The 16,821-nt window shown below is 28.4% G+C and overlaps 2 protein-coding genes across 2 annotated transcripts in view; both read right to left on the minus strand.

Moving 5' to 3' along the window:
- Positions 1–5,451, minus strand: part of LOC113363723 (growth arrest-specific protein 1-like) — a 72,057-nt gene extending 66,606 nt beyond the window's left edge. The window contains exon 1 of the mRNA XM_026606209.1: positions 5,281–5,451. The gene's annotated coding sequence lies outside the window, so the exon portion shown is untranslated. The remainder of the gene's footprint in view (positions 1–5,280) is intronic.
- Positions 5,452–9,791: 4,340 nt separating this feature from the next.
- LOC113383081 (glutathione S-transferase E14-like) lies at positions 9,792–14,688 on the minus strand. Its single transcript, XM_026621339.1, has 4 exons — positions 14,548–14,688; positions 12,776–12,979; positions 10,121–10,240; positions 9,792–9,989 (listed from the first exon to the last, which is right to left on the minus strand). The coding sequence occupies exons 1-4, from the start codon at positions 14,686–14,688 to the stop codon at positions 9,792–9,794; spliced, it is 663 nt and encodes a 220-aa protein (XP_026477124.1).
- Positions 14,689–16,821: the final 2,133 nt, after the last annotated feature.

The raw sequence follows: 16,821 nt of genomic DNA on the forward strand, positions 1-16,821 counted from the left end.
CTAGTTAGTGGTTGAGGATCAGCATAACACTAAACGTAGTAATTTTAAAACTGGAAATTTACTAGATATTTAATAATTTTATAGATAAAGATTTCTTTCCAAAATTTGAGAAACCGCGCGGATTCTCTGTACAAATTTTAAAACACTTTTACACTTGTAACTACTAAGCGATCATCTGCAAGCGTTACTATATTATTAAAAATGTCATATTTGTGGTGATATTAGGAAGCAACTATTCAACTAATACTTCACCAATTTTATGAATAAAAATCCATTGCCATTATATAAGACAGAAGCAGTTTTTGCTGCTTCTTGGGCGACATTCGTTTTAGGAAGTTTGGGAACGTCAACGTTGACCATGGTAGAATCTGTTAATGTAAGTACAAGTTGAACAATTTGATGAATAAATAATTATTGAGGCCCGCAGTTTACTGATTACAGTTATGGGCTTTCAATTGGTTCGTTAACCAGCACAGCTTGATGGGAAGCAGTACTGACATCGGGTTTCAATTGAAAATATAGATAGCAATATGTTTCCAGTTAAAAATAGCTTTCACCTGCATTGCAGCATCCAATAAAATAGTCATCAGTTAGATACCATAGTTAGAATTAGAGTTATTTTAAAAATAATTTCATAAAAAAAATAGGCTAACTGTTAGAATGACATCTATAATCGATCCAGTTATTAAGAAGTCATCACTACAACTTTATATGACTAATGTCTTCTGATTGCTGTTAATGATATATACAAAAAATCCATTACCATAACTAAGAAGTAGTTTTAAGCATTTCCAAAACTATATTTTACCATTTTCTTCTTGGATAATGTTCGTTTTTGGAAGTTTGGGAACGTTGGCCGTTGACCATCGTACCGACCTGATGCACACGCTCGTTTTCCAACACGCACGGCGTAGTTATAAATTTAATTCCACTTAGGGCAAAGATAATGAACACATCACAATTGGAAGACCATTGTATCTGCTTCTCCTCTCACATATCGGTAAAAGAATTATATGCTTCGAACACGTGTAAAAAGGTCTGGTTATAAGACCATATTGGAAGAACATTAGGAAAACTGGAGGTACTTGGACAGATGTACTAGAGCTAATAAATTGAAACTTGGTCATAAAAAATAGAATAATAGTATAATTATTAGATTTATAATGGACTTTAATTAGGATCTTATTGGACTCTTGTTAGATTTTGACACAAATTTTACTGATTCTTAAATTGTACTTTTCTGCTAATTACCAAAAAACTAACCAACGTGGGTTCTTACCAAGTTTCATCTAAAGGGTTATTAATTTTTGAAATCAGTTCAGCCGTTTTTGAGAAAATGTCGATGAAAGGTCTCACTTTAACAAACGTTTAAAAAACGCCACTCATTTTTTCAAACCTCGTTAAAATTTTAAAATTAAACTACTGGTCGTAGGGCTGTAATATTGTAGTATGTTCTATAAGACCATGTTATCTATCATCACAAAGTTTCATATAAATCGTCAATTTTTTCCATAGTTAATTACAAGAAAACTAATCAGCACAATTCCTAATGAATATCTTTCAAACTGTTTTTGAAATTTCTTTTCCACAAAATTTGTAAAAGTCTAAAAATGTAAAGATCAACGGCCCCGGTTTAGGACGAGTTATCATGGATAGATTCTCATTTAATAAAATATTTATTTAAGCAAATGAGATAGGGATGATATCTCAGGGTATTGAACCGAAAGCAACAATGTCTAATTAAATCATTTAACAATCCATATACTTCTCAGTTTCTAAGAAGTGAACCAAAATTAAAAAATAAAACGATAGTTCCAACTAACTCGAGATACGCAATATATAGATGGATTGAACGAATAGACAATTTAAAATGAAAATCATTCTGAAAATATCCAATAACTTTATGATAATTACCATATAAAACGAATTGTGTACTTTACCAAATAAGATTGAATTCTACTGCATTCCCCTAAACCGAATGAAAAAAATACATAAGAAATTGTAATGAGTACTGCAGTTTAAAATGAAAATAAGTTATTCAACCATCATTGATCATTTTGACTGATCAATTATAGTTTGACTCTAAGTATTGATTAATCACAAATCATAATAATGCTGATCATCATATAAGATTAGGTTTATGTTTTTATATTATCATATTAGTTAGATAGACTGAAAGATAGGTTTATATATTTTTTGTAAGAGCGGATTGAAGTCTTTATAATAATCAGATACCTATTACGATTTTGATCGAACTAGTTATTAATGATAACGATCTATACATCAATAAATGTAAGGGACAACCTCATTTTCCAGAATTTCGTAAAATAAATGGCAATTAAAATGATTACAGGCGATTGCAAATTTTAAATTACTTCGATCGTTGTAGAAAAATAATATTATATAAAAGTAAAGACGTCTGAACATATGTAATTAAATGTTAATGTTGTTAATAATATATAGAATTGATACGTGTACTACGAGCAAGTTAAAATATATTTTATTTTCTTAAGCCAGTTTTATCAGAGTGATATTTACGACGCCAAGAAACTAGTTTGCTTTTAACTGATCTAACTTTTATTTCTTTATAGTATTACGAACAACTCATACGAATGTAATATAAAGCATCAGGTTTTATATTTGTTACATCTGATTTAATACGAAAGATCTATTTTAGAAAATGTTATAAATTAAATAATAACGAAGTAAGAGATTTTTTTTAATTTGGTTGATTATATATCAATACATAAAATCAATAATGTAAGAGTCTTACAATAAACTAATTGTTCATAAAGTGCAAAAAAACCAAAAAACTAATCTTATGATTGTAATAAAATTGTTCTGTGTTGAATTTGTCCTAATAACGTACTTGCTAAGTTATTAGGGTGTTCACTCAATCTAATGAAGTTATAAAAAAAACTAGACCTACTAGGAAATTTTTAATTAATGAGTGCATAATTTTTACTTTTGGGAAATTATGCAGCGGGCGCTAATTTTGTATAATTTTTCATTATTTTTTATCTAATCTATGTCGATTACATTGCGAAAACATTGAAAATATCAATAATTTTATTTCTCATCGTGCTGGCATCCCATGATGCTCTTTGAGAGATAAAACCAGAATGCTTTAGATTGAGAAACAATTCTTCGATTTTATCGTTTCATGTATTACAATAAATCGAATATTTTTTCATGTAGGCTGCAATCTATGTGTATCTAACATCCATGACAAGTTCTTCTGGGAGATAAAAATAATATCAAGCCGCGAGGCCGCGAGGAGTTCGTTAAGTTGAAAATGACTGAGTCGAATTGGACGATGACCGTTTTGTAAAAATTATTTTTAATAGTAAAAATAACACAATATTTACTTTTTGTTTAATTAAGAGCATAGAAATAATTATAAATAATACAAAACGAGAAGTATTATCCACAATAGTAGGGATAAATTTTGCGGTATGCGAGAATTGGCCTCTTAATCTATGTTAAGTTTGAGTTAAAATATATAATTTCGAATCGAAAAGAGCAAATTAAGGAACCAATTCTGCGGTAACATAGCCGATAACATAGCGTTGTTATGGCAATGCTATTTTATCTTTATTTCTTGGTACTAAAAACTGTGCAAAATACTATCTATTGTTCTAAACAATCAGGCGTTTTACACATAAAAAGTGTAATAAATGCGTATCATAGAAGATGCAGTTATGATAATATCTTTCTATGTTTATTCGTTTGTTTATATGTAAAATACACCTTATCGCACAGCATATAGATAGCATTTTCACAGTTTTTAGTACCAAGAAACAATGATAAGATAGTGCTGCAATAACAACGCTATTTTTTCTGCTTTTCACCGCAGATTTGGCCTCTTAATTTGCCATTTTCGATTCGAAACTATATATTTCAACTCAGGCTTAATATAGATGACCGGGCCAATTCTCGTATAAAATAGATATGCTATGTTACCCGTCACCCATAGTAACATAACATGTCACAAGTTAATGTATATTAAAAATTTGGTATCTTCGATGCACCCACAGTCACAAAACGCATATTTAGCATTCTATTGCTAGAACGTAACCTCCAAATGCCAAAATTGTCGAAATGACATTAGTTGTTTTCACATTTATATAAGTGCAAGATATTTATAAGTACAACTTAAGAGTGGCTTTAAAAGGCTAATTCTCTGATAAAATCGTCGTATGAGTTGATAAAACGCTCTTGATCGAGCGTTTTACACTATACTAATTTTTAAAACCTAACCTTCAAATGGTACAAACAAATATTACCTTTAGCCCGACTTGACGTACGTGTTATCAAAGTGACGACAGCGAATGGCACTTATGATAGAATTATTATTTGACTATCGTGCTTTTGGAGATTAGGCTTTGAAAGTAGATTTAGAGCCAAAGGTTTGATCGCAGAGCAAAGACATACATACTTTTGTGGGCACCAACTCATACGATTATAGACCCGTAACATAACATTTTTATTTTATTCGAAAATTGGCCTCTTATTTTGAACAGCTTGATGCTAAAATTCCTAGTAGAACCCTGCTACGAATAGAAATGTGATGTCTTAATACTTTATAGAATAATTTATGGAATATTTTTTTATAGAAACTAATAGCAACTTAATTTTCGTATAATTAGTTTGTCTTTCGCATTTAAAGTAGAAATAACCTTGATCATTTCTAATGCTTCTTGACAATTTATTTTGTGCTTGTGTTTCGTATATAAAGTTGAAATAACCTTGATTATTTCTAAATACTTCTCGACATTTTGTTATCACCAACTCATACGATTATTGACCCGTAACATAACATTTCTATTTTATTCGAAAATTTATTTTGAGCAGCTGGATAAGGAAATTCTTACTAGAATCCTGCTACGCCCTACGCATATAATCTTAATGTCTTGTCTTAATACTTTAAATTTCTTACAGAAACAAATAGAAACTTAATTTTTCTCTAATTAGTTTGTGTTTCGTATATAAAATAGAAATAAAGTTCATTACTTTCTATATTTTATTTAGGTATTTAGTACATTGTTTTGCACATTAGGTTTTGTAGTTTTAACCACTAGGACTCGAGACTTCAATGCAAGTGAACACAAGAAACTTCTTTCAATTCAGTTAAACATTAAAATATTTAACGTGAATTATGAATTTAATACAATATCTAGCTTTGCAAGTATAAATAAATCATTCCGGAGGCATTATATAATTGTTTGTATCATCTCAAACTACAGAAATTTGTCAAATACCAGAAAAAATTGCACACACCTGAATGCTTGACTCCTAGGTGAAACAGAAGAATCAGTTCAGGTGAATCGAGTTTCACTAATTACACAAATGATTGTTCATAATTATTTCACAATTCGACACTGTACCTCAATACTATATGGTGTATGTCCAAGAGAATAAAACGATTATAAAATATCACACACACATACACTGCTGAAGTGAACACGACGGAGTTCACGATAATAAAGACATCATACCCGACAGCAATGAATAACATGGAACCATGGAGGTACATCGCAGGAGATTATTATGATAGCCATGAAGTTGGCTATAGGAGATAATAATAAACATAAAAATTGTTGATATTCAAATATGATTAATAACCAAAAAACAGAGATTTTTATTCCTCTATATAGATTTATATTAAATAACAAAATTTATAAAATTTTATTATTTAATATTGATTAGTTTGTAATAATCCACATTGTCATAAAACCTTTTTTTACAAATTCTTAAATGAATACTGACTAGATGATTAGAAGTTTATCTAATAATATTATGTACTTCTAATATTTTCATGGTCAATTACTACAAAGTTTAATTTAAAAAAAAAGTTTAATGTCCTGTATAAATATTTGGTAATTACTCAATATATGTATTGATTAGCAAATATAACTAATTTCAAAAGTAAATTAATCAAATTTGTTGATTAAGGTTTCAATGTTATACACTAGAAAATATATTTTTTATTATTTTTCAACTATCAGATTTTGAAATAATTGCTCAGGAATTGTAATGCATAAATGGATATAAACTAGAAATTTATGTTCTTGATATGAGCTGATGAGACGAAGAGGTAGGTACTTCTAATACTTCTAATAAGGTGGCCCATTTAAAAATTGAAATTTATCGATAGCAACTTGCCTGTAGGCCACATCGTGCGGAATGCAAAGTTGCGATATATGGAAAACTAAGAATTTTGAGACCTTTTTAACGATGTATAATACTTCATATGTTTTCTTTACAGAAATATCTAAACCGTAAGATCACTAGATCATTAAGACTACTAGATGGACCACCCTGTATTTTGGAATGATATATTGCAAGAAAAATGTACAATAGTTTGATTTGTAAAAAAAAATTATAAATGTTTAGTGATTACTCAAAAGACTCATTAAACAAATAAATATAATAACAAATGTTTGCATTAATAAAAATGCATTAATAAAAATTGATATACGTTGTTAGTTATAGGTTCAATATAATAAATTAAACCATAAAATTCTTAATCAATTGTCCAATTCTTAAAAGATCCATCTATTATGTGCTCCTAATAATTTTGCCTGTTAATATTTAATAATTTAATATTTTATAAAATTTATAAATTGACAGTTAGTAAATTTATTAATTAGCAATTAAATTTAACCATAACCAAAGTTTATTAATCAAAGGTGTTAATTGAATATAAAAATTGATTATTGTTATGAAGTTGAGAAAGTTATATACACATATATACATCCAATCTCAATGCATTATCAAAAATAGTGTTTTTTTAAGTTATTTACAATCCTGATTAAATGTGCCAATTTTTTTATGCTTGCCAAAACACTTTAATACGTTTTTATAAAGGGCGGCCTTTAAAAGCCGACTAGTTTTGAAATGGTTAAATTCATAGTTTAAAAAAGTCTAAATACTAGAAAACTGGGGGCAATTGTGTAATTAATTTTGACTGTGGTTATGCAAATATTATTTTACGATTACGGTCCTAAAGTTTAAATGAATAAAAAATAATAAAAATTTTCCACATCGACCAAAAAATGGTTATAGTTTGAACGAAGCTCGAGTGAGTTGAGTTGAGTTTTGGGACTTTGAATTACACTTTTTTCTAGGCGGTGAACAGTTTAAATTGAATAGTAAGTTATGTTCACTGCATATCAGAATGCCAAATTTCTGGTTTACAAACTGCTGATTTTTTAAAACTTACGTTTGTCCACCTGTGATTTAGATGACGGGCGGCAAAGGTAAGATTACCGGGCACAGAATACAGAAAACAGCATCACATCACGCAATATGCTTTTGCTTGCAGCTAATATATCGGTAATGTGGGATTCGACCGTGTCAATAATATCCAAGATGGGAGTGCACCGACCTGTAATCGCTAATGCAATCATATATAATAACATGTAGACAGGCGGCTAATAGGGAGAAAAAATTACTCATCTCTGCCCAAAACTATAAAATTTTATAACATTTTAATATCCAATTTGACTACCTACTAAGGCGGCGTCCATTAATCAAGTGATCGATTTTTAAGGATATTTGAACTCCTTATGGTGATTTTAAAATTTTCTTTCCACCCCTACCCAACACATCGCGCTTATTTAGTACCTACAAAAAAAACGTAATTTTTTTTTATTTTTTCTTGAAGATTTTTGATTTTTTTTAAATTCAGGTACAAAAATGAATACACGTGTTGCTTTACTAGACTAGTTCCCTTTTAAACCTTATGCAATTGATGGACTGCTCCTTACTTACTTCTAACTTGTACCAGCTTTTCATGTTTTTTCCTTCAAAATTTATATATGTAATTTAATTTATTTTGTTTTATTAAGACTATTTTAAATAATTATTCGTTTTGTATTGAAAAATAACTTGTAATGAAAAAATGAAAGTATTTATAATACTCATTTACAAGACTACGTTCACCAAACATTTAATCAGATTTATTATAATTTTCAAATATTCTCCTTCCTGTGTGCCAGCTCTCCTATTATAATAGCAACATACACAATAATAGAGTATAACTACTTAATAAACACCTCTTTCCCCGTTACATGTATATTTATTATAATACGCGATTGGTATCAGCCCGACTCGGCCTTTGGAAAATGTTATGTATTTTTAAATGCGAAAATGACCAACTGTCGACGTTAAGGTATAATCGAACATGTTGTTCTGAATAATCGCATCATAAAAACGATTTAAACTTGTCTTCGGAATTACGAGCACATTGGAGATTTTAATGGCCAGGTGAAACACACCAGGTATATTGTTTCCGCCAAAAGTGGTAATTATGGTAAATAAAATAATTCAGTTCGTGTAATTTTTCTATATTGGATGGAATATGTAAAATATTATGTTACATGACGTATGTAAATTCGACATTGTCCAAATAGTCTAACAATAAGTTTGGCAGCTGCCAAACATATTTGTCATTAATGGAAATGAATCATTTCCAATGAATAAATGATATTTATATAGCTTAAAATATTGCCCAGTTTCAATTTTTACGGGCTGCATAAGTTCCTTACATTTAACCTGTAAATTATCAATAAGGAAATAAAAAAGACAAAAATCTTCGACCTGAAACAAAATACGCTTCTGCATAAAGTATAGTTATAAATTTTCAGTCAATTTCAAATGATGATTAATTATATCCAAACTAAAAATATTTTGTAGAATGACTCCAAAATTAGGTCATAATCTCATGATCAAATTTATAATTTATAATAAATAAATCGATCTAGACAAAAATACTTCAAACGTCTATGCTAGAACAATCAACATCTTCTTTTCACTTATTTTTAATAGATAAATTTAGATCACAAATTAATAAATCAACAGGGTATTTAAGAACAAATATTACTTATATAATTTATAAATCATGAATAGCTATAGTATATAAATAACATTATTATTTAATTGGCAATTAATAATTGCAAAACTAAATGATCATAAATGAGTATAGCCCTTATTTTCAATCCTTTCATGGGTTACGTCCAATTATCAGGTTATCATATTTCTTTCTATTTATTAACAATTTCATTTCTTTTTTACTGATCTCTTTTCAAATCAAGTCTTTCATGGAAAGAGCACTCAATTTTCCATAAATTAAATAAATATCTTGTATGCAATATGATTTCTTATAATTACATTTACATATCTATTGCATGACCATATAGATAACCCACGCTATAAAATAATACAACAGGAAATTAAATTACTTAATTATATATTTAATTATATTTAAATAGCATAAAGATACCCTTGCGATATTTCTGTCTTATAAATATAAAAATTAGTGTATTAAATACGTTAATAATGTGAAAGAAAAATTACGACCTGATAATTTGACGTGACTCGCAAAGGGATTGGAAATAAGTGCAATATTCATATATGATAATTCAAGTTTTACAATTAAATAATTATAATTTGTAATATGTTCATAAATGCCCTGTTAATTTGCTAATCTGATTATAAATGATTAAAAAATAAGGGGAATAAAATATCTTATGTAATAAAATATCATTATGTATAATCATAAACGTTTGGGCAAAAATGTTATGAGTATTTTTGTCCGTGTCGATGCACTCTATTAGCCTACTAAAATATGACTAAAATTTTAGAATCATCTTACAAAATATTTTTGATTTTTCAAATAAAACTTTATAATTTTCATTTAAACAAAGTTATTTAATAAAATATTTTATATAATATGAATAACTATTATGTATTTATCTATAATATTTACTACTGATATTGTACACTTTTTATTTTATGTACGAAGCCAAAGCTGTATTCTTAAGATAATCTTTAGCTCTTTGCAAACCTTCTATGTTTGCTTCATACCATGGTAATTTTTTGCAAAATTCAAACCAAGCTAATAACTTTGGAGTTTCATTGCTGACTGGTATTAAAATATCACAGGATGCTATAGTAGATATCATACTTATATCCGCAAGTGTTATCTTGAAACAAAAAAAATATAATTTTGAAACACTATCATACAATTTTAGAATAAAATATTATTCTATTATTTGCAAGTAGCGATTTTAATTGCAGTTTTAGTTAATGTATTATATTTAATCAGATTACTTACAGTGTCATTAACTAAAAATTTTGATTTTTCCAAAAACTTTTCTAATAACCGATACACTTCATGAATCTTATTCAAATGCTCTTCGGATACATCACTAATTTTTCTGTGAAAAGCTGCTCTCTAAAAATTATTTATTACATACACTTATTTTTTTTTTAATAAATGACTATATAATATTTAAAAATCTAATCTAATAATAAAAGAATATCATTAAGGTAGTAGAAAATCATAAAATCTCGAGAAAATATTTTTTTTGCATTTTGAGGTTTTACAAGGTATGTTTCCAAAATTAAAATAAGCGGAAAACACAATGATCGATTATGAAAATGCTCATATAACAAAATCTATTATTTTTTTAGGTGCAAAAAATTATTTGATTATGTGCAAAAAAAAGAAATAACACAAAAAATACAATAAATTGAATATAAAATGCAAAAAGTTAAAATAAAATGAAATAAAACTAGTTGGTTTGGTATTTAGCCTTGAGGCAAGTTACATGAACTTCCCGATATGTGTAAATAATCGACTTAATCAATAAAAAATAAATTAATTTATGAGTGATTAAAAGTATTCCGAGTGGATTTATTACACATCATTGCAAACGAATGAACAAACACGTTAACTCGGAGTATTTTCTAAAAGCAAATTTTCAAAAATCAATCATTTTAATTAATCAATAATTGTAATTGAACCAGTTTCCGTAGGACTTTAATGGTTTACTATGTTCAAGACCAAGTACACTATCGTTATACCAACTAAATCATCTAATTTAATTTTTAACAAACGTCAAAAAAAAAAACTACTTATTTTCTCAAACTTTGATGAATTTTTAAAATTAAACTACTTGTCGTAAGGCCGTAATAATTCAGTAAGTTCTATAAGACCATGATATACATCACCAAACAAAGTTCCATAAAAATCACCCTAATTTTTTTTTTTCAACAGTTAATTACAAGAAAACGGCTCGGTAGATTTTCACCTAAAACTAATCAGTGCCATTCCCAACTAATATCTTTCGAACAGTTTTTGATTTTTTAAAATCGGTTCGGTAGGATAAGCGTAAATGTGGACGAAAATTTAACACTTTTTTCAACAGTTAATTGCAAGAAAACGGCTCGGTAGATTTTTACCTAAAACTAATCAGCACCATTCCCAACTGATATCTTTCGAACAGTTTTTGATTTTTTAAAATCGGTTCGGTAGGATGGGCGTAAATGTGGACGAAAAGTTTAACACTTTTTTCCAAATTACAAAGAAACGGTTTGGCCGATCGTCGCACAAAACTGAGAAACGATAATCCTCATCGAGATACATCAAATGCTTTTTAAATATCTGAAATCGGTTCAGGCGTTTTTGAGAAAACGTCGATGAAAATTCTAAATTTGACAAATGCCAAAAAGACCATACTAATTTTTGCAAACTTTGACGAATTTTTAAAGCTAAACGAGTTGTCGTAGGGCCGTAATATTTTAGTATGATCTAGAAGACTATGGTATCTACCGTCAAAAAAATAATCATAAAAATCGTCGAAATTTTTTTTTTAAAAACTTTATTACAAGAAAACCAAATCTCTACCAAAAACTAATCAGCACGATTCCCAACTAATATCTATCGAATGGTTTTTGAATTTTCGAAATCGATTCAGAATTGCGGGCTAAAACGTGGACGAAAAATTTTTCACTTTTCTGCAATTTACAAAGAAAGGGCCCGGCCGATTGCCGCACAAAACTCAGAAACGATAGTCCTCATCGAGATACATCGAATGGCTTTTAAATTTTTGAAATCGGTCCATCCGTTTTGGAGAAAACGTCGATTTACGGCAAAAAATCTGTTCACACACACACACACACACACACATACACACACACACACACACATACTTTTTTCAAATTTGGTCTCATTCGATTCAGAATGGCTTGAAACGTCGAGAAAACATAAAATTAGCGAATCGGATTTTTTGATGAAAACATAAACTTCTCCTTCGGGAAGTTAATAAAATAAAATAAAAACAGTAATACAAAAATAATAACATAAATGAACTATGGCGTGATGATGTATACCGCGTACTAATAAAATAGTAAATGTATTAAAATAATACACTACTATTTTAAAATAGTAAAATTCAAAATTGTACATGTATTAAACTAATACATTAATAGTTAACTAAATAAATACCTTGCAAAAATATTTAAAAATATGACACAACCGATCATATACCAATAATTAGATAATTATCACTTATTAAGAATTATTATTCCGTTTAATTCAAATTTTATTAAACAATTTATTTTTGAATATGAACTTCTTTAACCATATCAATCAATTATAGATCAAAAATATAAGTTATTTAAGGCTACAATATTTAAAACAAACTTCGAACATATTTAACAAAGAAAATCCAACTAAATATACTTGATTGACCATTACCTTACTCTTCTCGAAAAAATATTAATTAAGAAGTTAATATAGTATTAATTTCGTCATATTATTGTTCCGTTAAATCCAAATTGTATCGTTTTATTATTTGTTTTAAGTATGAAATTGAAAACCCAAGGTGCAATAACTTAAAAACAGTATTTGAATTATATACAGAAACCACTGCAAACATATTGAAATATATCCCATGCAAAAATAAAGAAATAAAATTAGACTCACCATTATCTCACTGCTTCTGTTGAAAGCAATGTCGCAATCGAAGAAAAGCATTTGCAAAATTTTAGATCTTGTAAGTGGATCTTTTGGATACAGAATTTCGCCTGATCGTCCACTAGTCTCTGCCAGAAAGCAACATATGGCATGGCTGTCCGAAATTGATTCTGTGCCCACCTGAAGAACAGGTACTCGACCTATAGGCGATAACTGTAATAATATAATATACATTGTAATACAAAACACATTATACAGAAATTTCAAACATGCCACACCAAATAATCATCTTCGATCATTATTTATAATATGCACTTTACACTTTTTATGTAAGCAATTGTAAATTATAGAAAAAATTAATGAAGTATAAGTGTTTGACCTGTATGTATATATTTAATAATATTATGATAGTGAATTTTAAGTCTAAATAATAATTAAGCATTAAATTAGATGTTGCCAAAAAAAAGTATACAAAACTGTGGCTTGAAAAAAATTAATTTGCTATGATATTGAATTGCTAGTCTAAAAAAATAATAAACATTAAATTAGTCTATTCATTTTTGTACCAAGTAGATAAAAATATTAATATATAAGTAGATAACATTATTAAAAATTTTAAGCAAAATAATATGAAATCACACATCTTTGTGACCACATTTACCCATTTTCATGGATGTCCTAATGATAATAAATAATACATATTGAAATTAATTTAAATATTTAAACAAATTTAGAAGTACACATTTGAATATGAAACTAAGTATATGGTTGATCTAGTATACTAATGTAAACAAAATATGTTAAATAAATGGTATGTTGCTTTGGAGCAACTACTTCCTAAATATCGATTTGATGAATAATTATTCATTATTATTTTTGAAATAATATTTTGAAATTTTATGTGAAAACACGAACGAATCATTTTGCATTCTAAAAAAACGGCTCGACGGATAGTCTCATAGAAGTGATCATTATCCTTCCTCTGGATTTTAATGGTTTAAGGAATCCTTATAGAGTTTTATCGAATGGCTTTTAAATTTTTAAAATTGGTAGAGAAAAACGTCGACTAAATGTGACCCAAACGGATAACTTAAACATATACATGAACAAACACATACTTCTTCTAAATTTTGGCTCAAACGACTCAGAATAACGTTAGACATCAGGAAAACAAAATTAGCAAATCGGATTTTTTGGCCGAAACAAACTTCTTTTTCGGGAGGTTGATAAATAGCATGTTCAAAAACAGTTAACAATAAACATATAATAATTAAAGATTCTAAATGAAATGAGTATGTATATATTTTTGTTATCAATTATTTTAGATTACTGAATGATGACAAACATCAAGTGTCGAAAAGTTTAATCAATGAAAATTATTTTTTCTTAACTTATTTTTTTTTCGACAAATGGGCTGCTAAATTTTTTCAAAAAAGTTGCAACGTAAAAAAAAATTGATATATTTACACATATATATATATATATATATATATATATATATATATATATATATATATAATTATAAAGATATCAAATATTATGAAAATGAATGTAGTTTCTACAATAATATTTTGTAGTGTCATCTATGGTAACATACGATAGACTATCTCGAGGAATTCTTCGCCGAAGAAGTAATTCAACACCTCACTAGGTTCGAAAAACCGATGGCAAAGTGTTGACAAGTAATTTTTCACTATTTGCTGTCACACCGACTTGAAAATTATTTAAAACATTTTGTTCATGACAAATAATACTTCTTGATTATCTTAATTTATACACACCTCCAAAAATTCTTCTTTCCTTTGCTCCACTTTGAATAAATCAATCTTTTTTAATTCAACTTTGTAATTTAGAGCTTTTATTGTCATCAAAACAGCTCTTACCGGTGGACTGATGGTATCGTAGTAAAGGATCGGTTCCATAGTTGAATATTCTTAAACTTAATGATTTATTTTAATTCAAGACTTTGTTAAATACTTAATAAATTTTTACTCACTTGGTGCTTTTTATCTATTAAACAGAAACTGACATAAACGTAACAAAGTTAAGAATTTTCGTGCGTACACAAAAAGATATCATTAACATAATGTATAATATACTTTACAGGACAGGGCTGGCCAATATTAGCAAAGTACAATGAATGGTTGAATTATATTTTTATATAGTCCATATTTCATATTAAAAACTAATACCAGCAAACCCAATATAAGGCAGCACTTCAACACAGGTATTGTCACTATAACGCAGTTCGAGAATTGAGAATAACCCCCTTATAACTCGGTATTTTTATAGCACGGTTTCACTCTAACGCAGTTCGAAACTTAGGCCAAATCTAATCAAATATGAAATATAATAAAAGCAAACTTAATCTAAAGTATGATTAGAGGAAACACCGTAAAAAGGTTCAATAAATGTAAAAAAAACTAGTGCAAAAGCCACCTCATTTGGTATTTTTCATTCTACTACTTTCTATCGGATATTTTTAAATCTTTGATTAATGTTTTCAGATTAAATTTGATATCTTTAGATTAAATATTTTCAGATAAATAATAGGTACACGACTTTTTTTGTTCAGCATTATTTTTTACCAGATAAACTTTGATGTCATATAGCAGTGGTCGGGGAACTTTTGGAACCGTTACCCCAAAATGTTTTTGTGCAACTTCTCATTACCCCACAAAAAAAATTAACTAAAAGAGCCTATAATTGGAATCTGTTTGCAACATATTTCTGTATAACCTGCCATAACATTGTTTGTTACTTCTAAACTTTGAAAAAGGCTGCAATAAATGGTTTGAAGGAAACAATAAGTAAAAACTATATTCATTATGAATAAATATATTTTTCATGAAAATCCTACTAATACATGAATAAACTAGTGGTGTATGGTATCATGCATTAAGGCAAATTGCTGGAACTTTCCGCACCGTACCGAAATTTTCGAGGATGTTCTAATGTTTCCAATTAGATTATTATAAATACTGTAACATTGTATAATATTCATAAGATATATATAAGCTGAATTACAAAATTTAAAAAAATTATTTATTCGAAGAATATAAGTGAGTTTTAGAACTTTAGCCAGAATTAAAATTAAAATCTGAATTATTTTCGATATACAAAAAAAATTTTTTGAAAATAAAAATTGAAATATTTTTCTTTCCCAAAAGTAATTGTTTTGTCAACACAAACAGCAAGTTTTTTTAATCATTCAAATCGGATGCTTAGTTCTCTCAAAAACTGCCATTTTTGCACATTTAGCTCTGTATCTTCGAAATGGCTGGACATGCCTTTGCCAAAACCTAATCACTACTTCTCCCAATCATTACAAATTGAATGTTTTTTGGATCATTCATATGGGATACTCCGTTCTCTTAAAAATTCGATTTCTATTTTCTGCACTCTTTACTCCGTATCCCCGTAACGGTTGGACCTGCCTTTGCCAAATACTAATCAGCATATATCCTTATCCATAGGAACCGAATGTTGAATGAACCATTCAAATCGGTTCATCCGTGCGCTCGAAAACGTGAACGAAAAAATGCGGACACACAAAACACACATCCATTTTTTCTGAGGTATGACCTTGCACATTTTCTTCAAAATTTCATGTCTGCTAAATATGCGAGATATGCAACCCAGGAAGAGTTTTTAAAATTTTCAGCAAGAATATTTTTTTGAGAAACCATAGAGATTTCAGCTTCATTTTTAAGAGTCCATACTCAATTTAAAATATTTCCGCGATAGAGCCACCTTACTTTTGTATAATAAAGAAGGTAAGTCTCAGCTTCACCATCCTGACATAATTCACAAAATAGCCGCGTATTTAGTGCACGTCCCTTGATAAAATTTATAATCTTGATAACATGATGAGTGTGGGTCATTTTCCCTTACAAAAGCTGAAAAACCATAAACATGACCCATCATAGATGGAGCTTAATCCAAAGACACCAAACTGCAATTTCCCCATTTTAATCTTTGCGCTTTGAAGTATTCGTTTACTTTATTATAAATATCAATTTCACGACATCTGGACTCGAGAAGAAAACAAAACA

The sequence above is a fragment of the Ctenocephalides felis genome, unplaced genomic scaffold, assembly GCF_003426905.1.
Source record: "Ctenocephalides felis isolate EL2017-DRISC unplaced genomic scaffold, ASM342690v1 CF-g0.4_SCAFFOLD_00845, whole genome shotgun sequence".
Classification (NCBI taxonomy): Eukaryota; Metazoa; Arthropoda; class Insecta; order Siphonaptera; family Pulicidae; genus Ctenocephalides; species Ctenocephalides felis.

What these genes read in the sequence shown, in the direction of transcription:
- LOC113383081 (XM_026621339.1), bottom strand. Translation starts at nt 14,688, where the DNA reads ATGGAACCGATCCTTTACTACGATACCATCAGTCCACCGGTAAGAGCT. An exon ending in GGAAAGAAGAATTTTTGGAG is followed by an intron (nt 12,980 to 14,547) that starts GTGTGTATAAAT and finishes ATATTATTACAG; the next exon opens with TTATCGCCTATAGGTCGAGT. An exon ending in AATTTTTAGTTAATGACACT is followed by an intron (nt 9,990 to 10,120) that starts GTAAGTAATCTG and finishes TTTTGTTTCAAG; the next exon opens with ATAACACTTGCGGATATAAG.